Source organism: Dendrobates tinctorius, unplaced genomic scaffold (assembly GCF_039654945.1).
Source record: "Dendrobates tinctorius isolate UK_male_01 unplaced genomic scaffold, ASM3965494v1 ptg000129l, whole genome shotgun sequence".
In the NCBI taxonomy this organism is placed as follows: domain Eukaryota; kingdom Metazoa; phylum Chordata; class Amphibia; order Anura; family Dendrobatidae; genus Dendrobates; species Dendrobates tinctorius.
The window spans coordinates 46093983-46120527 of NW_027361797.1; the positions used below are offsets into that span (position 1 = coordinate 46093983).

General features: G+C 46.8%; 2 protein-coding genes across 7 annotated transcripts in view; one reads left to right on the top strand and one right to left on the bottom strand.

Annotated features, from left to right (window-relative positions):
• Window positions 1–25371, bottom strand: part of TMEM130 (transmembrane protein 130) — a 52275-nt gene extending 26904 nt beyond the window's left edge. The window contains exons 1-7 of one of the 2 annotated variants that reach the window (XM_073543088.1): window positions 25227–25371; window positions 21569–21756; window positions 20547–20852; window positions 17903–18074; window positions 11550–11710; window positions 10790–10874; window positions 999–1175 (exon numbers count right to left, since the gene is read on the bottom strand). In XM_073543088.1, the coding sequence (XP_073399189.1) occupies window positions 999–1175; window positions 10790–10874; window positions 11550–11710; window positions 17903–18074; window positions 20547–20852; window positions 21569–21635 (968 nt within the window). In that variant the 5' untranslated portion in view covers window positions 21636–21756; window positions 25227–25371. The remainder of the gene's footprint in view (window positions 1–998; window positions 1176–10789; window positions 10875–11549; window positions 11711–17902; window positions 18075–20546; window positions 20853–21568; window positions 21757–25226) is intronic. The other variant, XM_073543089.1, reaches the window with a different exon arrangement.
• A 351-nt stretch (window positions 25372–25722) lies between these two features.
• TRRAP (transformation/transcription domain associated protein) overlaps window positions 25723–26545 on the top strand; it is a 196316-nt gene continuing 195493 nt past the window's right edge. For 2 of the 5 annotated variants that reach the window (XM_073543090.1, XM_073543095.1), the window contains exon 1: window positions 25725–25937. The gene's annotated coding sequence lies outside the window, so the exon portion shown is untranslated. Of the gene's footprint in view, window positions 25938–25979; window positions 26286–26545 lie in introns of those variants that run through there. The other 3 variants (XM_073543094.1, XM_073543093.1, XM_073543091.1) reach the window with 3 other exon arrangements.

The following is a 26545-nucleotide window of genomic DNA, read 5'->3' on the forward strand; positions in this document are numbered from 1 at the left end:
AACGACGGTTACCTTTAAGGATTGCTTTTATGTGTATGCAAAGTTTTAGCTGATGTTAGCACTTAAAGGGTTATTTACCATATCAAAAGTGATTACCTATCCAAAGAATAGGTGACAACTTGCTGACTTTTTGGGGGCCCCTATCAATCCTGAGAATGGGGCTCTGACCTGCTGCATTGGAGCGGTGGCGGCACATGTGTCATTGCTCTATTCATTCTCTATCGGACTCTCTGGAAAGTGCGCAGTCCTCTGTTATCTCCCGTAGACCGACAGGGGATGGAGGAGTTATGCTCATGCTTTATTCCATCAGCCGCGGTATCAGGGTCAGGATATTACTTTATCGCACATATAGGGATCTGTTCACACGTTATTTCTAATCTGTGACCTCGATTTTAAAAACAATCGTGAAGAATTCTGATGTAAAACTGTTTGAAATGTCGCAAAATTGTCATCAATTTCTGACAACTTTTTGAAAAGCGGTCAGAGCGCATCCGACAAATTCATCATAATTTACCCCACAAAAGTGGCATGAATTACAACAGTGCCTGACTTGAGTACATTTCTGACAGCAGCTGACAGAGGTGCCAAATTTATTATGAGCCGCATGCCTCTTAAAGGGGTTATCCAGCCTTAGGGTGCTGTGAGGATTCTCCCGCGCTGGGCGTGTGACCACAAGTATGTGATTTGCATACATGCGGTCACATGCAGACTAGATGTGCGCAGCCTCACTCAGTGCAAGTGTATTGAGCAATGCCGGGCACAGTCTAGTCGGAATGTGGCCGGAAGGATGCAAATCACCTACTTGTGGTCACACGCCCAGCGTGGGAGAATCCTCACAGCATGTAGTGCACACACCGTGAGGATTCACAAGCCTGCAGTCACATATAGTGAGTGCACACTTGTACCCTGAGGTCGCACAACCCACGGGGTATGACTTCACAATACATGCGCCGGATGTACACACTTGGCGTATCTTTAGTTAATTTAATTTGGCATACCCCGGGTGGGAATCTGTCAATATACCCATTTTTTTCTTAGCAGTGGTCTGCACTATTTGCTTTAATGGTATAAAAAGGTCTGTCTCTGTGATTGGGGTCTTCTGGCGGATACATCGGAATGCACCTAAAGAGTGGCATACTTCATAGCTCTTCGATGGAGGTATATACGTCAAGAGCCTAAAAATGGAGGGAGAGCAGAGTAAGCAGATGACTGTCCCTGTCATAGCATTTCTTTACAGAATTCAGGTGCTTCCAGTCATTTTTACAACAGTGTCACCTGTGCGTAGAGGCCATGAGACCTGCAAATCTGGAAGTGTGACATTTCATCTGTGGCCTTTACTTCTTCCTTCCTCTTCTGTCAGGCTGTGTGCGTGTGACATAAAACAATCCTCTCACGGCGCGCAGCAGCGGTATATACTGATTATTATATACAAGGCATGCAGTGCCAGGTATGGCCCACACGCCGGCTCTTAAAATGGCACAATAAGCAAGAACGAGACCAAACAAGTGTCAACATATGTCATGCACTAGAGTACAGAAAAAAGATTAGTAGGACACTGGTCCAGTGACCAAATCGGTGTCTGCTATACCAGAGCCCTGCGCACCTCCTCTGCTGCATCCTCTGCACCGCTTCTAAAGAGAAAGCCACAGCAACGCCATGCATGACAATATGAAGCCTACATGGAGCTGGCGATGCCACAGGGAGCAGGAGATATGCAGCGCTCCGGGACGGTGGCCACGGACTAATGACAGCAGTTAGAACAATAGGTTTTTCAGATTACAGATTTTTTTAGCCGGACGAAATGTCCACATGAAAAAACTGCACTAGTTTCTTCTATGTTTCAGATGAGACTCCCCCATTCAAATCTATAGGTGTGCAAAAAACATCATAACCCATACGGGTCACCCATATACCATCCGATTTTTACAGATACATTGCAATTCTTAACATAGGAAACTGTATTTGAAAAAAAATGTTAAAAAAACAGAGCAGCAGGGTGACTCAGTGGTTAGCACAGTGGCTCAGTGGTTAGCACTGTTGCATTGCAGCACTGGGGTTTCCGGTACTAATCCCACCAAGGATGACATCTGCAAGGAGTTTGTAGGTTCTCCTCGTGTGTACTCAGGTTTCATCTGAGGTAAAAAAAAACCTCACCAAATATTCACTGTGTGCATGTGGCTTTACATTTCCACAATGAAAATGGAGTGGCTTTTCAGGCCACGTGCACACACTGAGTGTTTGGTGAGTTTTTTGACCTCAGTATTTGTAAGTCAAAACCAGGAGTGGGAGATAAATACAGAAGTGGTGATGTGCTTCTATTAGGCCATGTTCACACGTTCAGTATTTGGTCAGTTTTTTACCTCAGTATTTGTAAGTCAAAACCAGGAGTGGGTGATAAATACAGAAGTGCTGACGTGTTTCTGTTATACTTTTCCTCTGATTGTTTCATTCCTGGTTTTGGCTTACAGACACTGAGGTAAAAAACTGACCAAATACTGACCGTGTGAACGTGGCCTAATAAAAACACATCAGCACTTCTGTATTTATCACCCATTCCTGGTTTTGGCTTACAAATACTGAGGTAAAAAACTCACCAAATACTGACCGTGTGAACATGGCCTTATAGAGAAAAATCTGCAGTAACATTGTGGAAATGTAGCTGGCCTGCAGAACATTTCATACTCTGTAATGAACCTTAGCGGTGACATCCGCAGCATAAGGCCATGTCCGAACATTGCAGATCTCTTCCATAATCAGTATTATAATTCACGGCTGAACGATAGAGGACGCATCAAGAAATTAAAATGGCCGTCATGTGATACATCCTCTACCAGTATTCCATGTTGCTATAGTCCACACTATGAGCTGATAATGTCGCTTCTTTGTGTACATGACAGATTGAACCGGTAACTCCAGTCCATCTGCAGTACATACGCTGGATGGAGAAGGAGAATAGTATTGTGCACAGTACACCCTCTCTTTACCACCAGCCATTATCACCTCACAATCATGATCCATGAGCATTAATATGGAGTTGGTGCCTCCTTTGATGATAAAATGGCTCTCACTCTACAGGACAGGATTTCTACAAGATATTGGAGGCGTCTGTGGGAATTTTTGCCCCTTCATCCAGAAGAGCATTCGTGAGGTCGGACCCTGATATTGGAGAGGTCGGGCTCACAATCTCTGTTCTAGTTTACTCCAAATGTGTCAGATGGGGCTGAGGTCGGCCAGTCATGTTCTTCCATGCCAAACTCCCTAACTATGCCTTTATGACATTTGTGCACCGGGACACAGTCATGGGGAACAGAAAAGGGTCTTCCCCAAACTCTGCTCACAAAAATGAAGGCTGCAATTGACCAAAATGTCTAGCTATGATGAACTATTAGGCTGCGTTCAAACGGTGCTTTTTTTTCTGCAGGCAAAACCTGCTCTCTTGGCAGTAAAGAACCTACAAAAAGCAGGTTATGCTGCCCTTTTTACTGCGTATTTGCTGCTATTTTATCGTGTACATTTGTTTCTTGAGCATGCTGATAAAGTTTAGTGCCCCTCCCAAAAAAACAAGATGCAACTTTCAGAGGTTTTTGCAGAAAAAGCCTATACCTGCGACATGCTACAGATTTCTAAAACGCAGCAGTTTTCCAATTCAGTCAGGAAAAAAACAATGTGTGTGCATGAGATTTCTGAAATCTCATGCATGTTGTTGGTACTGTAAAACACAGCTTAAATTTGCAATAAAAAAATGCTATGTGTGAACATGGCCTTAAAGGAAACTTCTCACCTCCAGAAAAGCTATTTACCTTAAGATATTATTATTATTGTGCATTTATATAGCGCCATTTATTCCATGGCGCTTTACATGTGAAAAGGGGAAATATAGACAAGTATAATAAACATGTGTAAGACAAGGGACACACAAGTACATAAGGAGAGAGGACCCTGCCCGCAAGGGCTCACAGTCTACAGGGATGGGTGAGGATACAGTAGGAGAGGGTAGAGCAGGTCATGCGGTGGTTCAGTAGACCGAGGATTATTGCAGGCTGTAGGCTTGTTGGAACAGGTGCGTCTTCAGGTTCTTCTTGAAAGTTTCCGTTGATGGTGAGAGTCTGATGTGTTGCGGCAGAGACTTCCAGAGTATGGGGGAAGCACGGGAGAAGTCTTGTATGCGGTTGTAGAAAGAAGAGATAAGGGGAGAGTAGAGAAGGAGATCTTGAGATGATCGAAGGTTGCGTGCGGGTAGGTACCTGGAGACCATGTCACGGATGTATGGAGCAGACAGGTTGTGGATGGCTTTGTATGTCATGGTTAGGGTTTTGAATTGGAGCCTCTGGGCAATAGGAAGCCAGTGAAGGGCCTGGCATAGGGGGGAGGCTGGGGTGTAGCGGGGAGACAGGTGGATTAGTCGGGCAGCAGAGTGTAGGATGGACTGGACTGGTGCCAGAGTGCTAGAGGGGAGGCCTGAGAGGAGGAGGTTGCAGTAGTCGAGGCGGGAGATGATAAAAGCATGCACTAGTGTTTTTGTGGTTTCGTGGTTGAGGAATGAGCGGATCCGGGAGATATTTTTGAGTTTGAGGTGGCAGGAGGAGGCAAGGGCTTGGATATGTGGTTTGAAAGAGAGCGCAGAGTCGAGGATCACCCCAAGGCACCGAGCGTGCGGGACTAGGAAAAGAGAACAGCCATTGACGTTGATGGATAGATCTGGTGGAGGGGTAGAGTGAGATGGGGGAAAGATGATGAATTCTGTTTTGTCCATGTTCAGTTTGAGAAAGCGAGCAGAGAAGAAGGCTGAGATAGCAGACAGACATTGTGGGATTTCGATCAGTAAGGAGGTGAGGTTGGGTCCAGATAGGTAGATCTGCGTGTCATCAGCGTAGAGGTGATACTGCAAACCGTGGGATTCTATGAGCTGTCCCAAGCCGAAGGTGTAGATGGAGAATAGTAGGGGTCTTAGGACAGAGCCTTGAGGAACACCTACAGACAGGGGGCGAGGTGAGGAGGTGGTGGTGTGTGAGAGGGAGACACTGAATGTTCGATCTGTTAGATATGACGAGATCCAGGATAGGGCCAAGTCTGTGATGCCAAGAGATGAGAGAATCTGTAGCAGGAGGGAATGGACCACGGTGTCGAAGGCAGAGGACAGGTCCAGGAGAAGGAGGACAGAGTAGTGTCGCTTGCACTTGGCGGTTAGTAAGTCGTTAGTGACTTTAGTTAGGGCAGTTTCAGTTGAGTGATGCGGTCGGAAGCCAGATTGTGACCGGTCAAAGAGGGAACAGGAGGAGAGGTGGGAGGACAGTTCAAGATATACATGCTGTTCCAGTAGTTTTGAGGCATAAGGGAGAAGAGATATCGGGCGAAAGTTAGACACAGAGGATGGGTCAAGGGAGGGCTTTTTGAGGATGGGTGTGATTGAGGCATGTTTGAAGGAGGAGGGAAATACACCATTTGTAAGTGAAAGGTTGAAAAGGTGTGTTAGAGATGGGATGAAGACTGTGGCCAAGTTAGGGATGAGGTGGGATGGGAGTGGGTCGAAGTCACAAGTGGTGAGGTGTGATCTTGGCAGAAGGGTGGAGAATTGATTTTTTGTCATGGTGTAGAAGCTGGCTTTTGCAGAACAGGGCTGAGCTGCTAAGAGGGGCATTGGGGGCTGCGGGCCAAAGATATAGGGTTAATCTGCAGGTAAATAGCGCTTATGTCTGGCGGGTTTACTGAATCATAGCTACAGGGAGAAAGTGAAGTTCTATTATCCCTGCAGCCGCTTGCTCCCAGTCATAGGGGCAGCATGGAGTGGTTACAGTCACCGCTCTCTATGCAGTAAGCACTGCTCTGTACAATGACTGACAGCCTGCTCTGTATGCATATGCTGCACACGCACGCTGCAGAGCACGCTGTCAGTAATGGTGGCGGGGAATTGGTCACAACACGATCACTGTGTACTGAGCTGTGACAGTAATCGCTTCCTTTAACTTTTCCTTTCAGTTGAACGGAAGGACCGAGGTCGACCCCAGAAAAACAAGCCTATGGCGGTATCCTCCTACACCAAACTGTACATCTGGCACAATGTGGTCAGGTAGGTAATGTTCTCCTCACATTCTCCAAACCCAGACTCATCCATTAGATTCCAGACAGAGTAGATTTGTCACTGCACACAACACATTTCCACTGTTTCACAGTCCAATGGTGGCGGCTTTATACCACTTTATCTGACGTTCGGCATTGTGCTTGGTGATGTACGGCTGCATGTAGCTGCTCAGTCATGAAGCTCCCGGAGGAGGTGCTGATATTAATATCAGAGGGGGTCTGGACTCTGCATTATGGAGTCAGTAAAATGTTGGTTATTTTTCTGTCCTCTGCTCCTCAGCACTCGCCCCCCCCCGCTCTGTAACGTTACGGGGTCTCCACTTCGTGGCTGAGTTGTTGCGGTTTCCTTCACTTCTCAATAATATCACTCACAGGTGATAGGGGAATACTTAGAAGGAAGAAATGTCAGGAACAGACTTGTTACACCGGTGGCTCCTACTACAGGACCACGCTGGTATCAGTGAGTTCTGGACCACCAGCCATCCTGTCACAGGTTAGTAAAGGCAGACTGCATGGCAGGGGGCTGGATGTTACACACCGGGGGCCAGGGGCCAGATGTTATACACCGGGGACTGGATGTTATACACCAGGGGTGAGGGATCAGATGTTAAACACCAGGGGCAGATGGGCCAGATGTTATATAATGCAGGCAGAGGGCCTGGACTTTATACACCGGGGAAAAGGTGGATGTTACACACCAGGGTCGAGGGTCAGATGTTATATAACTGGGGCGAGGGGCCGGATGTTATACAATGGGTGCGGGGGGCCGGATGTCATACAATGGGTACCGGATGCTATATACTGGGGCGAGGGGTCGGAAGTTAAAGACCGAGGGTGAGGGGACGGATGTTACACAACTGGGGCAAGGGGCCAAATGTTGTAAAACGGGAGCGGGGGGCCGGATGTCATAAAACGGGTGCCGGATGTTAGAGAGGGGTCGGACGTTATACACCTGGGGTGAAGGGCCGAATGTTATGCTTGGGTGTGAGGGGTCAGATGTTATACACAGGGGCAAGATATTATACACTGAGGGCATGGGGCAGGAAGTTATACACCAGAGATGAGGGGCCGGATGTTATACACCGGAGACGATGTGCAGGATGTTATACACCGAAGACGAGGGGCTGGATGTTAGGATGTTATACACTGGAGACGACGGGCAGGATGTTATACACCAGAGACGAGGGGCAAGATGTTACTCACCGGGTGTGAGGGGTCAGATGTTATACACCGGTGGCCAGATGTTACGCACCAGGGGCAAGATGTAATACACTGAGGGCGTGGGGCAGGATGTTATACACCAGAGATGAGGTGCCGGATGTTACTCACCGGAGGCGAGGGGCAGAATGTTATACACCGGAGACGAGGGACAGGATGTTATACACTGGTGGCCAGATGTTACGCACCAGGGGCGAGGGGCCAGATGTTATACACCGGAGACTAGAGGCAGGATGTTATACACCGGGGCGAGGGGACAGATGTTATACACTGGAGATGAGGGGCAGGATGTTATACACCGGGGCGAGGGAACGGATGTTATACACTGGAGACGAGGGGCCGGATGTTATATACCGGGGGTTGGATGTTATACACCGGGGGCGAGGGGCCGGATGTTATACACTGAGGACAATGAGACTAAATAACAATCCTGAAGTCTATGAGATCCAATACTTTTCTCCATGTTGTGTTGCACAGTAAGACATGAGTATCTGAAGTGTTTGGATGCCAGGACTTGCACTTTGTCAGACAGCAGTGGGTGTAATCAGAATTTTCTCTTCTCCCCATACACGTACTGTATGTACCAGACTCAATGTAAAATGTTCTGCAGATTTCTAATATACTTTGTGATCTAATTTCTACCATTTGTAAGATCTTTGATTGCTGCCAGTGAATAATATCTACAAAACCAAGTCATAATACAACCCCTGGCAAAAATTATGGAATCACCGGCCTTGGAGGATGTTCATTCAGTTGTTTAATTTTGTAGAAAAAAAGCAGATCACAGATATGGCACAAAACTAAAGTCAATTCAAATGGCAACTTTATGGCTTTAAGAAATACTAAAAGAAATCAAGAGCAAAAAATGTGGTAGTCAGTAATGGTTACTTTTTTTGACCAAGCATAGGGAAAAAATTATGGAATCACTCAATTCTGAGGAAAAAATTATGGAATCACCCTGCAAATTTTCATTCTCAAAACTAACACCTGCATCAAATTAGATCTGCTCGTTAGTCTGCATCTAAAAACGCGTGATCATACCTTGGAGAGATGTTGCACCAAGTGGACTGACATGAATCATGGCTCCAACACAAGAGATGTCAATTGAAACAAATGAGAGGATTATCAAACTCTTAAAAGAGGGTAAATCATCATGCAATGTTGCAAAAGATGTTGGTTGTTCAGAGTCAGCTGTGTCTAAAATCTAGACCAAATACAAACAACATGAGAAGGTTGTTAAAGGCAAACATACTGGTAGACATCAAAGTGTCAAGACTGGAAACTTAAAGCAATATGTCTCCAAAACAGCAAATGCACAGCAAATGCACAACAAAAGCAATGAGGAACGAATGGGAGGAAACTGGAGTCAACGTCTGTGACCGAACTGTAAGAAAGGAAATGGAATTTACATACAGAAAAGCTAAACGAAACCCATCATTAACACCTAAACAGAAAAAAACAAGGTTACAATGGCTAAGGAAAAGCAATCGTGGACTGTGGATGACTGGATGAAAGTCATATTTAGTGATGAATCGCGAATCTGCATTGGGCAAGGTGATGATGCTGGAACTTTTGTTTGGTGCCAATGAGATTTATAAAGATGACTGCCTGAAGAGAACACGCAAATTTCCACAGTCATTGATGATACGGGGCTGCATGTCAGGTAAAGGCACTGGGGAGATGGCTGTCATTACATCTTCAATAAATGCACAAATTTATGGTGATATTTTGGACACTTTTCTTATCCCATCAATTGAAAGGATGTTTGGGGATGATGAAATCATTTTTCAAGATGATAATGCATCCTGCCATAGAGCAAAAGCTGTGAAAACATTCCTTGAAAAAATGACACATAAGGTCAATGTCATGGCCTGCAAATAGTCCGGATCTCAATCCAATTCAAAATCTTTGGTGGAAGTTGAAGAAAATGGTCCATGACAAGGCTCCAACCTGCAAAGCTGATCTGGCAACAGCAATCAGAGAAAGTTGGAGCCAGATTGATGAAGAGTACTGTTTGACACTCAATTAAGTCCATGCCTCAGAGACTGCAAGCTGTTATAAAAGCCAGAGGTGGTGCAGCAAAATACTAGTGATGTGTTGGAGTGTTTTTTTGTTGGTTTGTTTTTCATGATTCCATAATTTTTTCCCTCAGAATTGAGTGATTCTGTGATGCTTAGGAGCAGGCTACGTCCGAGAGTGGACACTCTGGGTCGCGGATCTGGAGCCCCTGGGCCGAGCGCGCCAGGTGATGACCTACCCCTGTAAAGGGACCGTTAGGGGCAAGACCACAGAGGTCAGAACCGCGACAGCCGGTACCAAGAGGGACGGCTTGAAGGACAAGCAAGGCAAAAGACAGGACAGGGATAACGGACAGCGTCAAGGGTACCAGAGCAGAGGGTATCAGAGGAGGAAGGAAACGGGCAGCAATACCCGTAGGGGCAGCAGGAGAAGGGCACAGAAGGCGAGAGACAGCAGAAGAGGAACCCCAGGGGGTAATGAATCAAAGGACGGGCAGAGGACCGGAACCCCAGGAAAGGAAGGAGACGGACCAGGGGATACGTACACCAGACGGTAGACAGGGAGAACACAGAGTGGGATGTACGGACAGGAGGAGACCGAGGCAGACAGGGAGGATGGCGAGAAAACAGCAACAAGGACGGACACCAGATAAGAGCGCTATAGAGGAACTATACCATAGGGAGGACGCCTGAAATACCTTACTGTCAGGAAGTGCGTCTCAAGCCCTGCCCTTCAGTGACGCCCACCGCCAGATGAAGAGAGCGGCCAGGCGCGCGCCCGCGACCGAAGGCCGGGGCGCGTGGCCACAGCAGAACGGAAGACAGGGCGGGAGAGCACGCGGATGGAGGAGTGCAGGTGAGGAGAGGCTGCGGCGGGTGCCGCTGCTGATGGGCATCGGCGGGCATGGCAACCGATGTCACAGATTCCTTAATTTTTTCCCCTGTGCTTGGTTTAAAAAAGTAACCTGTTATGAATGGGTCACCGAGGAGGATGACAGGAACAGGCTAAGCCACCAGGAAACCAGAGAGGTTGGTAACTAAGCGGATTGCAGACCCCTGATCCTATCAACACAACTAGCAGTAGCCGTGGAGCGTTCCTACGATGCCCTAGACGCCTCTGCACAGCCGGAGAACTAACTAAGCCTAAAGCCAGAAATGTGAAATCTAAACTGCCCCGGAGCAGATCCCCAAAGGAATAGTTTCTGCACATTCAACATTGATGTCGTCATAAATCAACCAAGAGGAGCTCAGAAAACACAGGTAAAGGAGTTAGAAATTCTCCCAATGAACATCAGAATGACAAATTCTGAGTTAACCCATTCTACAGCCAGCAATAGACAGTGCAACAAAGAAGCTATAGATCTCAAGAGTGCAAAATTTTAATGAAAGTGCAAAAAAATAAAAATATTGCCAAAAATACATAGGAAAAAAAGAACTGTCCCTAAAGGTTGACAACCCCCTCAACTCACACTTACCTTCCAAAGATGTGCAGGGATCTGCTGATATTCTGCCTGGTTGTGGTCTCTCTAGGGCCAGTTATGGCAATACTGCTTATAACATCTGGAAACAAAAAGAACAACAGAGGTAACTTTCTCTACAGACCAAGGACGTAGTAGTGTTAGGTCCAGTATAACAAAGACAAAGGAGCCTTAATAGAGCAATAGTACGTGTAACCCGCTGTTTACCTTGGATACCTGCTCCCAGCGCGAGCACGCTAGTATCCAGGGTACACAGCGGGTAACTAAGGGATGCGCGCGCTTAGTTACCCACTATTTACCTTAGATACCAGCTCCCAGCGTCTGCTTACAGCGCTGGGAGCTCGCTGATCGTTGGTCTCCCGCTGCCACACGTAGCGATGCATGCTGGCCAGCGGGAGACCAATGATCAAAAAATGGCGGGGGGCCGGTCGCTGATGTGTGCCACACACAGCTAGATCGCTAACGAGATCGCTGATGCGTCACAAAATCGGTGACGCATCAGCGATCTCGCTTAGTGTGAAGTACCCCTAACATTCATCTAATGTGTGTTGCCACCTTTCTGCTGCTGCTCTGACCCTTCGCCATGCTTTACACTACTGCTCAGCTTCATCAGATGGGTTTCTGTGTATAACTACAAGCCCAGGACATAACCATATCAGCGCACAGAGAGCCGATCCCCCTCCACAATATATCCCTCATTAGTGAGAACAAGATCTGCCAAGAGAACCAAGATCAAGAGACCCCCAACAACATGTACCTTGCAAGGTTAACATGGCCGTGAAGTTCCCGATCTTTCTCTCAGGGTGTCTTTGGTAATTGGCATCATGGAGATAAGCAGTAACAAGAAGGGAAACTTTGAAGTTTCCAGGTGAAGAATAGTTATGATGGACAAAAGGATCAGATGTCAAAACCGTGGTTCTGTAGTAAGAAAACACAAAGACGTTAGATATACAGTGGGGAAAAAAGTATTTAGTCAGCCACCATTTGTGCAAGTTCTCCCACTTAAAAAGATGAGCGAGGCCTGTAATTAACATCATAGGTAGACCACAACTATGAGAGTCAAAATGAGAAAACAAATCCAGAAAATCACCTTGTCTGATTTGGCAAGATTTATTTTGGAAATTACGGTGGAAAATAAGTATTTGGTCACCTAAAAACATGCAAGATTTCTGGCTCTCACAGACCTGTAACTTCTTCTTTAAGAGGCTCCTCTGTCCTCCACTCATTACCTGTAGTAATGGCACCTGTTTGAACTTGTTATCAGTATAAAAGACACCTGTCCACAACCTCAAACAGTCACACTCCAAACTCCACTATGGTGAAGACCAAAGAGCTGTCGAAGGACACCAGAAACAAAATTGCAACCCTGGACCAGGCTGGGAAGACTGAATCTGCAATAGGCAAGCAGCTTGGTGTGATGAAATCAACTGTGGGAGCAATAATAAGAAAATAGAAGACATACAAGACCACTGATAATCTCCCTCGATTGAGGGCTCCACACGAGATCTCACCCTGTGGGGTCAAAATGATCACAAGAACAGTGAGCAAAAATCCCAGAACCACACGGGTGACCTAGCGAATGAGCTGGGACCACCATAGCAAAGGCTACCATCAGTAACACACTACGCCACCAGGGACTCAGATCCTACAGTGTGAGAAATGTCCCCCTGCTTAAGCCAGTACATGTCCGGGCTCGTCTGAAGTTTGCTAGAAAGCATTTGGATTATTCAGAAGAGTATTGGGAGAATGTCAAATGGTCTGATGAAACCAAAGTAGAACTGTCTGGTAGAAACAAAACTTGTTGTGTTTGGAGGAGACAAAATGCTGAGTTGCATCCAAAGAACACCATACCTACTATGAAGCATGGGGGTGGCAACATCCTGCTTTGGGGCTGTTTCTCTGCAAGGGACCAGGACGACTGATCCGTGTACATGAAAGAATGAATGAGGTCATGTATCGTGAGATTTTGCATCCAAACCTCCTTCCATCAGCAAGGGCAATGAAGATGAAACGTGGATGGGTCTTTCAGCATGATAATGATCCCAAGCACACCACCAGGGCAACAAAGGAGTGGCTTCGTAAGAAGCATATGAAGGTCCTGGAGTGGCCTAGCCAGTGTCCAGATGTCAACCCCATAGAAAACCTTTGGAGAGATTTGAAAGTCTGTGTTGCCCAGCGACAGGCCCAAAACATCACTGCTCTAGAGGAGATCTGCACGGAGGAATGGGCCAACATATCACCAACAGTGTGTGGCAACCTTGTGAAGACTTACAGGAAACATTTGACCTCTGTCATTGCCAACAAAGGATATATAACAAAATATTGAGGTGAACTTTTGTTAGTGACCAAATACTTATTTTCCACCATAATTTGAAAAATAAATCTTGCCAAATCAGACAAGGTGATTTTCTGGAATTGTTTTCTCATTTTGTCTCTCACAGTTGTGGTCTACCTATGATGTCAATTACAGGCCTCTCTCATCTTTCTAAGTGGGAGAACTTGCACAATTGGTGGCTGACTAAATACTTTTTTTCCCCACTGTACAGTACATAGAGATCGGTCCAGCAGAAGACCCTGGTGGATCTATCTGGGCTCACACAAGATCGATCTTCCTACAGATCATTCATCCAGCAAGTCGCCATAGCTCATCCTTTTTTAAAAACAGATAGAGGCGACTGGTCTGACTTTTTTGTGCCTGGACTCCAGGTAATGTATAGAGTCACACGACTGTATAAAAAAATCGTCATCCAGAAAAATGGGACAATTTTTCTTTTATTATCCACATAAATCTGTATTTCTACAGCAGCAGCTATTGATCATTTACAGTTTCCTATATTACAGAATTGCGATGTGTCCGTAAATATCGGATGCTATGCTGAGGCTCCTCGTGGCATCCAAATTTTTTTATCGCACCCATAAACTTGAATGGGTGAGTCACAACTGATTTTCTCTGCGATTTGTTGTTACATACAGATTTGGTCAGTGAAAATAGCCTCATTGAGTAATATTGATCCGAGTGCGATTGGAGCGCCCTGGCCAGGGCTATCGTGGTACTCGGTACCGGGCCCGTTGATCTCAATGGGAGTTGTCACGGATGCTGTGACCCGGTCCGTGGCCCTGGGGCTCCATGGCAAAAGGGGGGTGAAAGAACAATGAAGTAGAATTGATGAATAGTTCGTGACGCCACCTGTGGTGCTCGGCAAGGGAGATGTTAAGCCGACGCTGCATTCAGATCCTCTGGGACTGGTGGTGTGCTGCAGCCAAGATGGTGAAGCTCCCCACAGGTGGAGCTATAGTCCCAGGGCAGTGTGGATGTAGGGGTAGCTGAGAGGCGTGGGCAGAGTAGAAGCTGGTACCCAGATGTAGCGGTACCAGGTGTGTTGGCGCAGGAATGAATGGAGGACACGGGGGCTTGTAGTTCCAAAACTTTACTCACAGTCTGTTGTACACACCGGTGCCTGCCTCCGTACTGTGTCCTCCAGGTCAGAGGCTCAATCAACCTCCAGGCCAGATGGAATGCTCCCTTCCAACGCTCCGCCAACATGTACCTTTCTCAACGTCTCGTCTTATAGCGCCTTTAAGTGTGAAGATCTCCTAGTACTGAGTTACACTGGAGTTCCTCCTGACAGATGTTCCCAAGAACACTACTTGTATGGCAGACAGCTGTAGCCTGCTTCGGGGACTCCTTACTCCTGAATCCCGGCTCACTATCAATGTTGCTGTTGTGCCCCAAGTCTTAGATGGGAGTAGTGCATTTACAGCCCACTACTCCACCGGTGTCTGCTGCAGAACCATTAGTGTCCATACAACCTCGGGGACCAGGCCTCGGCCTTGCGCTTAGAACTTCTAGGCAGGGTTCTTCCTCTATCCCACGTCCTCTGTTCCCTTTTACTCCTACGTTCCGTACTAGTCTTTCCTTCTTATGGAAGATCAGGTTTCTGTTCAACGTCTTTCTCCTTCGTTCCTTTCCTGTGCCAGCTGGCTCAGATCACTGAGGCAGCTGCAGCACTCCTTCCACCATTCCTCTCTCTCAGGAATCTTCCTTCCTCACTCCTCCCTGAGTGACTCCCCAACTGACTAACCCGAAATCCTAAACCTTCCCACTCTTTTATGTATTCTAAACTCCACCTGCCTCCCAGCACGTTTCATGTTCCAAGCAGGGAGCCACCAAAGGTGTTCTGCTACACTCCAGGCAGGGAGCCGCAATATGGCTTAGCTGAACTACCGTGTTGTGTGGGATGCGAGTGTTGGAGCGTGGTTAGGAGCCTCCAACTCACCTGGATGGTGGGGTACCACACCTCAGGAGGAGGTGCAGTACTTGTGTGGCAACTGAACCCTCAGGGGCACCACATTCCCCCCGTTAAACACAGCACGTCCGCGGGCTGCAAGGTAAACAAAGTTGACAATACAGGAACATACAAAATTTTGTAATGCTTAATAAACATGTCTTATACTAAACTTCCTAATATAGGAGGCACGGTTTCTTGAACGTTACAAACAAATTAACTGTCTAAATTTTAAATTATGCTACCTAATTTAAAGTACTATATAAGCAAACTCAATATCAATTCACATTTGCTAGCAACACATCTCCTTTCCACTATCTTTCACATTTTCCTCTTTCTACTGTCTCTTCTAGACGTAGGATGACAACCGTGGATACCTGGTTCGTCACCTGTACTTTTCAATTCTATATTCACATCCTCAACATCTTTATTCAAAGTTCTGTAAACATTCACTATGTCTTTTTCTCAAGATACTTCCATAAAATCTGTCATCATATTCTAATACTTTCTAGTTTCTATTTAGGAAATAACATTAAGCATTATCATTAAGTTCAAAAGTAGACACTGGTCCGGTCATTGTGTCTGGAAATGTCCCTATAATGAGGTAGGTCTTCTTTTACGAAGAGAGTCCTATGTAAAACCAAGAGAGAGCACCTAAAGAGGTGCAAACTATGTACAATGACAGTTCTGGACCATTCATCGTTCATAATCTCCACAGTTCGAATGTGAAGGCTGCCAATACAACTGGGCAACACTGGAAAAAACAGAACTAAAGCATGATAGCCAAAAAATAGAAAACTGGTACAAAAATAGGAAACAAAGCACAACTGTGCAAATACCCTCCTGGGTAACGAGAGTTAAAGTGAAGAGTGTTTTAACTAGTGATTGTCCCCTCCTGGGGTTTCTGGACTGGAACTGCTTCCAGGGGTGAAGCATGGTTAGGGCATGGTTGTGGCAGCTGGTGTGATTGCCGCCTAGGGACTTGTAGCTGCGGTAAAGGGAACCCATGATGCATATCGATACCCATCATCTGTTCCTCATGGGTGGGTGGCTCTGTTGCTCTGGTGCGTGGCCTAGCACCGAGGGATGCCGCAGCTTGTTGGCGCTGATAGGCGACTACATGGGGACTCGGCAGCCAAGGGATCCCGAGGTCACTATCCCAAAGCGGCCTAGACTCCTCCAATCCCTGAAGATGCCGAATCGTGCGCGCCTGTTCCAGCCGTACCCTTCTCAGTAAGGACCTCTTTCACCTCCCCATTTCCGACAGTCTAGTGCCCCCAGCTGACTCTTCCAACTGCCCCATTTCGAGTTCCCGCAAGCCAGCCTCTGACAACGTGAATTCAGGGGGCAACCCATTAGGAGGGCCGGGGTATATACCTGGTGCCTCTCGGCGGTGAGGTCTCTGCTCCAGTGTAGGCATAGTGGCGGTGGACGCCGTTCGGTGGGGTGCCGGGGACGGTGGTCGAGCTAACAGCGGCAGGGGTCTCTGGAGGGACCTGCGCGGCTGCGTCAGGTCCGGACGGGGGCCTCTCTTCCTCCGCTACGGCTCCCAGGGCCGTGTACAACTCCGGTGGTATGGCAGCGGTTGCAGGCTCCATGGAATCTGCCTGGGGAAGCTCCAGTGCAGCAGCGGCGGGTACCGCAGGTGTAGGCCCCTCCCGGGCGTGCTGCCAGTTCAGCCTCCACAAGGCCTCCTGCCTCAGCCGCAAACATTGGGTCAGCCGGGCAATCTCCTCCTCCAGCTGCTGTCGATCCAGCCTAGAAGCAGGGTCCGAGTCTTCAGCCATGGCGCCGGGGAGATCCAGCTCAACCTCCCCGCGCTCTGCAGGCCTCCTTCCCTCTTCTAACATCATGGCGTTCTGGCGTTCTTCCTGTCTCCTGTCTTTTCCCGCCACTGGCTTCCGCTCCTCCTTCTTGGGGCGGCGTCTTCTTCCAACTCCTCCATACCAAGCCAGTATACGAACCCCTTGGGGGGTGGGCCGTGTCGCTATTGCATAGTAATTCAGGCAGGCGAGGCCCAGGACAGTTCGCGGTCTTTTCTTAGGACCACCCATATGATCAAGCCCTTCTTCTCCAGGCTGTCGGCCATTTTTAGTATTCAATTCACAGTCTATCAAATTGGGTCTTCTGCACATTCTCAAAGGTTTTAAGTCCAACAAATTTTAGGCACACAGAACCCGATGGCATCGGGTCTCGTCATCCTGTTCGTGACGCCAGAATGGAGCGCCCTGGCCAGGGCTATCGGAGTACTTGGCACCGGGCCCGTTGATCTCAATGGGAGTTGTCACGGAAGCTGTGACCCAGTCCGTGGCCCTGGGGCTCCATGTTCTGCTACACTCCAAGCAGGGAGCCGCATTGTGGCTTTGCTGAACTTCCGTGTTGTGTGGGATGCGAGTGTTGGAGCGTGGTTAGGAGCCTCCAACTCACCTGGATGGTGGGGTACCACACCTCAGGAGGAGGTGCAGTACCTCTGTGGCAACTGAACCCTCAGGGGCGCCACACGATCCTATTTTTTGTTGGACAGCGGTTGGACCAAAAATACGGTGGTGAGCACAGGCTCTTAAGCGGATGGGAAACTGTAAGCACAAAGTCTGTCCTCTGTTTCTCATCCATTTTACACGGATCTCCATAGACTTTAATGGCCATTTCTGATCCGCAAAACGGATAGGAATAGGACACACTCTGAGTCTCACGGACCCGTTTTTAATACCGATGTGTTAACGGCTCAATGAAAGTCTATGGGTCGAGGAAAAACAGGGTCAGCGCTGGGATGTGTCGATATCATATGGACGTGTAAATGCAGCCGTATTCTGTCATCACATACCTGCCATCAAAGACCCATTTATAGGTGAGTGCCGCCGACTTAAAGAAGTCACTTGGGTCGTGGATGAGAAAAGATAACGTCACGGTGGTGTCGGTGGCCAAGACGAAGCCGGACCTCTCGTGTGTGCCGTTACCGTCTGCTTGTGATGCTGTGAGACGCCCCACGATTCCTCCTGCACATGGAAATACTCTGTTACTCTATGTAAAGGGTTAACATTATAATAAAAGCTTCGCAACCTTGGGATGTACATTGGTACACAGAACATGGGAATACGTTCGAAACGCGACACTCTCTGTCCCATTGTATCAGTGTGAGTAAAGCTAGGGCCACATACTGGAAAGATCCGTTACATCATAGCCTATGGCAAGTGAATGGGGCTCCAATGTGGCCCGGAAAGAATCGTGACAATCATATGATTCTGAGTGTAACATTTGCGATTCTTAGACCCCATTGCCTTACACTAAGCTGTAATGTAGCAGCAGCGTACAGCGACTGTTGGCAGCGCTGCCAGTGTCGCGGGAAAGTCATCGTGTAGCCTGAACCTTATGGTCCTTTTACACAGAAAGATAAGTTGCCCCAAGAGCGAAGATGGCCCGTGTGTAAGAACAATTTATGGGTCATTTGCAGTCCAATCGCTTCATCATAATTCACAATTCCATCTGCTTTGGAGGTAGTAGTGGCCCTCTTATCTCCTGGGCCCCTGTGGGTGCACCAATGGTGTGTCTGCGCCTGAGCGGCCCGAATGAGCAGCAAATGTCAATATAGGACGATCGTCAGGGATCATTTTACATGCGCTAATCATCATGACTGTACCAACTGTTTCTAGTATCATTATGGTGAACGTTCCCCTTCTTACAGTCTGCGTTATCGTTGACAGTGATGATGTGATCAGTCGCTAATTAAGTGATCACTTGTTTGCCGATTTGATTGTTGGATTTGTTCCTGATCATCAGCCAGTATACAAGATCCTTAAAGTGAACCTGACAGCTGACAGATGCTGCCTGATTCCCGGGCAGCATGTATCAGACAGACAAATAAGTTTACCTCTGAAACGCTGCGGCGGATGTAGGCAGAGACCTGTTTATCCAAGGAAGCGGGGGAGCAGAAGCTGTCGGTGACCCACTTGTCCGACTAGTCTCCAGTGCGGCTCCGTCCCTGGTGGCTATTCTATTAAAATTCCGCAGTGTTTCAGAGTTAAACATATATGGCCATAAAATCTTGTTTTAGGCGTTTGCAGTTACTCGAGAGTTTTTGGCCACCTGCCTCTTCAGGAATCTGGTGGCTGCCGGTGATGCTTCCTCTTTCTCCCACGCACAGGTTCCGATAACTTCCCGGTGTTCCGATAACTTTGCACTTGTGAACTCTGCTTCCATCTGTATCACCAGGAACATCCAATGCCTTTGTATCTTTTTATAACTATTTCCTTCTTTATTAGCGATGAGCGGGTGTGCTGGGATAAGGTGTTATATGAGCATGCTCGGGTGCTAACCGAGAGTCTTCGGCGTGCTCGAATAATGTGTTCGAGTCCCCGCGGCTGCATGTCTCGCAGCCACAAGGCATGCAGAGACTTCCTATGTGTTAGACAATCCCTGCATGTGTTGTGGCTGTCGAACAGCCCCGAGACATGCAGCCGCGGGGACTTGAAAGTATTATTTGAGCACGTGGAAGACACCGTGTCCGCACCCGAGCATGCTCAGATAACACCTTATCCGAACACGTTTGCTCATCACTATTCTTCATAGGCAACAAACTCTGCAGGTAACTTTTTTAGATCACTCTCTGCCATATTTGTAACATACTATCAAACATCGCAGTCAATAAACCCCCAGCCAGTCCGGGTATTTGCTGTTCTTTTATCTCAAGCAGATCTGATGTAATTAGTTAATGCCTGTGATAACTCCTGATGTGTTCTCATGGGGGATTCTATTCGGAGGGGTTAAATAATTCAGAGACTGCATTAATCATTAAAAGTGGCATTTTGTGCTGAATTTGGAGAAAGCTCTTGTCCTATTAGTTGTGTTGATCTATTTCCATTGTTCTTGTTTCATTGGTTTGTTGCAAACAGATGAAAATGTATAAACTTTGCTGATAAGCTGAATTTGTAATTGGGGGGGGGGTTGAATAATTTTGATAGGAACTCTACATAGCTGGAGAGGTCCGCAGGCTTCTTGAGACAAGTGGGTGGATAAATTGGAGTTGGTGTCTTTGGGTCGGCTATGTGGTTCTCGCACCTCGGAGTAAGGTGACTGATCCTATAGGTCATACACGTGAGAATAAAGGTGGTGGCTAATATTGACTGACAATCTTATGTACATGATGTCCCTTAAAGGGTTATCTCAAGGTTAAAAGCTGGAGGCATTTTGCTAGGCTATGCCACTCCTTTGTGATAGATGGGGGTCCAACTGCTGGTACTGGCACCCTTACCGACCACCCATAATAAAGCGTTCTCGGACACCGGATATGTAGGCTTTGCAGGATGGCTCCATTCATTTGAGACTTCCATTAGCCCTGGGGGCAACATATGAGGACTGTAGTGCTATATTACACCTGGTGCTAAGGAGCCCATCAGCCACAGCCTGTTACCTACACACAGCCATCCTGTAATGTGGATGTGGCTAGAGTACTGGAGAGAAGCGTTGCCTACTTGTAACCTGGAGTTCGGTGGTGTTTCTTGCGATGGGGTCACACGTGGAGCAGTGTCTTTCTGTCACCCGGACTGATATGGGGTAGGACCCCGGAGATTCGCACTGCAATGTTATAGCGGAGCTGGATTCTCCCTGTGAGCGGTGGGTGAGCCTCAGGGGGTTGTAGATCCAATGAAAATGATACAGTCCGGGGTCTGCTATGAGACTCGAGCTGCCATTTGCTATCAGTAAGCTGGCATTCACAGTCGCCTCTGCGCCGGACGTTATAGGGCCATCTGAGGAAACCATCAGGAAGTAGGATTCATCTAGAAGTTGATAAACAGAGAGATCAAGAAATAGGAAGTGATTGTCGACCATTAATAGCTACATTTGGCCATCAGATAATGTTACACATAAGCCCCTATACATCAGTGTCAATGCAGTATAAAACAGTACAGACGGTGATGTACGGACCGGTCGCGGGTCTCTCAACCCAAACTCAAAGGTGTCGTAAAACTTGTTGGGCGCTAATGCCACTAATTAGCCCCTAGTGTTAACGTCCATGTATACAAACACATCTACATTACATGATTACATAGTAATATGAGTATACAGGGGCCGACGAGAGGACGCAGGCGGAGTGGGAACCTCAATCAGGCCCACTGGGGTGTGGCTGAACCTAGGGGAGGGTAAATTTGGGGGAGTAAACGCCCCCCGGACTCTTCCACAGATTGGCTGCTTGCTCGTACACAAACAGGTAAATTTATATAATGCAAGAATCACACCATACTGCAATATATCAATGACAGCTGAGATATTCCCACATCAGGCCGAAATATGCAGCAAAATGCCCATGAGATCTGCCGCACATCCCCGGTCCTCGGGGGCAGAATATTTGTAATTACCCGATCTTACGTTTCTTGGATTTTGTCCACATAAATATAATTGCACGAGATAACCATTCCCAGATGCAGCAGTGACAGCCCATACAATATACCCGACAGCCAGCAATGCATCCCCAGGGTATCAATGGGTTACTTACATCCAAATGTGGCAGCAGTCAGGAAAAGAAGGCAGTGGATCATAGGCGTGAAGCTGGAGGAGGCCATGACACCTCTGTGTAGGGAGCAGGGAAGATCAGGAGCAGCTTTGCGCAGTCACATAATATGACAGCATCACCTTCATCCTCTGTACCAGGGTGCTGTCTCCCTCTAGTGGAAGTAGGTGGAACTGCACAGAGACATTAAAAGAGAGATAAATAAGGCTCCTTGTAGTAACTTTATTTTTTTTATTTTAATATGCCACAATGAGGTTCCCACCGCATAATCTTGTTAATCTGCTTTTAAAAAAATTATTTAATTTAATTAAAAAAAATAAAAATCAATTGAACTGCATTATAGTACAGATATAATGGTGGTAAGACCCCTCAGAGGTGGTACTGTCAATGATAATACATGGGCAAAGTAAACCAATAGTAAGGCTGATCATCCATAACATTAACACCACCTAATATTGTGTAGGCCCATCTAATGCTCCAAACTGCTCTGATCTATCAAGGCATGGACTCCACCAGACGTCTCGTGGTGTCCTGTGATCCTGGAATTTGGAGGTTTCCTAACCTACAGTTTTCAGCTTTATATGTCTCATTGGGCCCCTCTTCACGTTCGACTTTTCCTCCTTGTTTTCCAACATCTGTACCTTTTTTCGTTTTTCGCTCCGTACAGTTGCATCTGGGCTTGTTTTTTTTTTTAAGGCTCAATCTGTAGTTTTTACCATCACCATTTTGAGTTCTTTTTGCTTCGTCTTGATGGGAGGTGAAGTCGCCAAAAAATAGCTATTTCAATTTTATTTTTCATTTTGATGTTCACCTTATGGGGTAAATATTATATTTTATTCCTTTGCAGAAATCTATTATTATTATTTATTATTATAGCGCCATTTATTCCATGGTGCTTTACATGTGAGGAGGGGTATACATAATACATACAAGTACAGTAATCTTACACAATACAAGTCACGACTGGTACAGGGTGAGAGAGGACCCTGCCCGCGAGGGCTCACAATCTATATATGTGGTGAAACTACTGTAAATATGGAAATTATATATACTGTATATGTTTGTTTTTCTTGTATGTTTTTATTGGACCACCCAATGGGACTTTAGCCTGCGATCCATCGATGGCTTGTACACTACACTGCTCTGCTGTAATTAGTCCGATACTCTTAAATGTCGATGCCACTACTGACAGAGGCTTTAAGAGGATTGAACTAAATTTGTAAATTTGATTGCAGCAGTCACACTGTGTAACACAGCCGGCGTCCATGTTGTGTGGAGCAGGCTCAGCTCTTACTCTGTTTGGCTGACAGCTTCTAATGGGTATGGCCAGCTTTCGGTCTGTCCATTGGAGGAGCGCTTATGAACTGACGGCCTAAGTGAGCTCGTTCCTCATGGTAGCATTGGTGGCCACAGGCTAGAGCGGCCTGTCCAATGGAGAGGCGGTGGGCTCGCTGGAGGCAGGGCCGGCCCGAGAGATTACGGCGCCCTAGGCGAAACTATTTTGTTGCGCCCCTACTATTCTTGGCAGTAGATGAAAACTTGGGATATAAATTTAGGAGCAAAATAAACCACAACAACAATGATTAATTAACTCTCTCCTAACTCTTTAATCTTCTGAGAAGTTGTATAGGACAAATATATACAAAGTAATCAATAACACAAAACAAAAACGACCATAGGTAATTAAAATTTTTGTTTCCTTGCCTTTTTTTTTAAAAGGATGACACTAAGTCACCGAGATTAATTTGTTTAGCAACTTCAGATTCTATCGAAATTGTTGCCAACCCAACCAACCTCTCTTGCGTCATATTTGCCCTTAAATATGTACACTAGGGTGACCGGATCTCATATGGGGGGGGGGAAATGTCAGAATCTTGTTCGTCTGGACCCCACAAAACGATTCCCCTTTCCAGATATTGAGAGAGCCAAAATTTGAGCTCGATCAAACGACGTTAACCCGTGCCGCTCATCGCTCAAAGTTTGAAAAAATCCAAATTGAGGTATTTTAAGATTTAGGTATTTTGCATAGTCTGTTAGACTATAAAGAATGTGACAACAACATTGCAGAAATAGCCCTGACCAAATTTTCGAACCATTTGTGGTATTTGAATGCAGAGTTGGTGGGATTATTGTTTTTTGATCCCACCATTACAGACAATGAAAAGTTGTTAATGGCTAATAACTTGCTCAGTAGCACAGATGAACCATCAGAGCACGCTAGGGTTGTAAATCCAAAAGTTAGGAAAGAAAAATTAAAAGAGGTAGGAAGTAACCGACTTTAACGACCTTCTGACAAAAGATGAAGAACAAAAGCAATATGTCCTGCAAGTTGTAAGCAAATGCTGAGCATTATATTCTGACGTTTCAAAAACTACTTTAACAAAAGCTCTAGAATAGATTAGATAACTATGTAAAATTATCAACTCATGTGGGTTAGCGTGCTCTGATGGTTCATCTGTGCTACTGAGCAATTTATTAGCCATTAACAACTTTTCATTGTCTGTAATGGTGGGATCAAAAAACGATAATCCCACCAACTCTGCATTCAAATACCAAAAATGGTTCGAAAATTTGGTCAGGGCTATTTCTGCAATGTTGTTGTCACATTCTTTATAGTCTAACAGACTATGCAAAATACCTAAATCTTAAAATACCTCAATTTGGATTTTTTCAAACTTTGAGCGACGAGCGGCACGGGTTAACGTCGTTTGATCGAGCTCAAATTTTGGCTCTCTCAATATCTGGAAAGGGGAATCGTTTTGTGGGGTCCAGACGGACAGAATTCCGACATCGATTTTTTGCGGTCACCCTAATGTACACTTTTCTTTCCATCCCTAAAACTTTTTGCCTTTTGAAAAGATTTTTTATAATTTTTTCTATTTTTTCTCTGGCGCCCCCTTTGGGTCGGCGCCCTAGTTCGCCTATACGTTCGGGCCGGCCCTGGCTGGAGGCCAAGAAGGCCTGTAGAGACCCTGAAAAGTGGGGCATCTGGAGAGAACTATTAGCCTAATATTTCTATGCAAGACCCAGAGATAGTCGTTGCGGGCAGACTGGAGACTACTCAACAGTCCTTTTTAGTCAACGCCATTTCATGTACGTCTGCTGAGACTCCCACTAGTCGGGAAACCCCGGTGTGAATGGGGCAGGAGTGGGCATGCGTGACCACCACTTCTACAGTCGTACATAAGCTCTACTGCTTGGATCCTCACTCTGGAGAATGGTTGGGGTCCCAGCAGCCATACAACTATAACCTCTCTGGAGGACAGGTGAAACCTAGCGGATTTGGAAAGTGTCTAAAAAAAAGTATCACTCGACCTCAAAAGGTGCAAAGTGTGAATATACCGAAGAATTACAGAGCACAGGTGCTGATCTGCCAAAATCCGAGCACAGGTTCCCATCTTGCTTATGTTTGGTGTATATTTTCCTGACTTCTGTGCCAGTCAGGTCCATAGGTTACAGCATACTGTTAGCGATGCCGCTGTAGAAACATCGATCTGTCTTCCCCGCAGCCGCACCTCATTCTCAGGCATCGCCCCTCCACGCACCCCAGATGTTCTCAGACACCAGAGCTCTAATGATGGGACGACCCAATATCACATACACAACACTCAGGCGTAGAAAGCATTGTGCGCTTTCCGCTCACCTCACAAAGGCTTCTGATCTACGGGAAATGCTCCGATGAAAAATCCTGAGGAGGCGGAGGAAGGGATCCAGCGACCGCTAGAAAAATAACTGTTATTGTAAAGCTATAATAGCAATGAATGGCACATAATGGATCACTTTTTATTTTCCTCTCCAAAAATTATTTGTATACTGAAATGAGAAAACGTTTTTAGAGCTCTTAAAAAAAGCATATAAGAAACAAAAAAATCTAAAAACAAAGGTGTCTGGTCGTTAAATGGTTAATGATCTTTCATTCTCGATTATCTATGACTCTGCAACCAAGCTTTACTAGCGCTCTCTAACAGACTCAGCGAGAGCCAATGGGATTGCACAACGTCATCCTCACGCTGCGGTCGCAGGCTGATGACGTCTTAAGACCATCTATAGTTATTGCCTTACAAGTAGTATCCCTCCGCTACACAATATAGTCCCTCCCAATGTAAATCGCTTTACTGCAACGGTCTCAAGTACGAATAACGGAGATGGCGACGATTATTATTAGCGATCTGGGTTATTATTGCAGTGTAAACGATTAGATTGGAAGGATTTTATCTGGGATGTTGAGAAGAGCTCATTACTCGCGCAAAGGCTTCTGGGATGTGTGCTGAGCGGGAGTCGGCGGAAGGTTCCATCGTCCGTGGCTGGTGCTGGGGTGGAATGCCGGGCCGGTAGCTATGCGGTGATCTGCACGGTGAGATTTATGTGTGGCGCCTTCTGGGGCTCCGGGTGGGTTTTCCGTTTCCCGTCACCATATGATGTGATAATGCTGAGCGGGCGGGCGTGAGGCCGGAGCTCTCCCCTGGGGGCTGCAGCACAATCCTGCCCGGCTGTATAGGGGCCGTGCTGGGGCCAGTGCCCGGGCCTCCTGGCTGGCCTGGAGCTCCCCACTACACAGCGCGGCTCACACTAGATTGGCGCCTGGATTGAGCAGAGTGTGAATGTCGCCCAAGGAAATGCCGCACGGAATAAGCGCCATCTAAGCTGCAGTCCTGTCCTCACAGCTGTGATCGGATATTAGCGGGGATTTGTGCTGTTTCTAGTGAGATTTCCCATTGTCATAGTGTATTCTGTGCCCCATATACTGCGGCCATCTGCTAGGAATGTATTCTCCATATGGAGGGCTGGAGACTGATTATAGGGGATTCCCAGCTCCAAGAGCCTGGCCCCATATGGAATAACTAGCTATGAACACGTTCTATGCCCGGGTGGCAAGTATTTATATTGGTATATGGTCTCTCATCCTGGTATGTGCTGCCCCCTTCCTATCCTGGTATGCATGGCACCCTCACCCCCCCAATC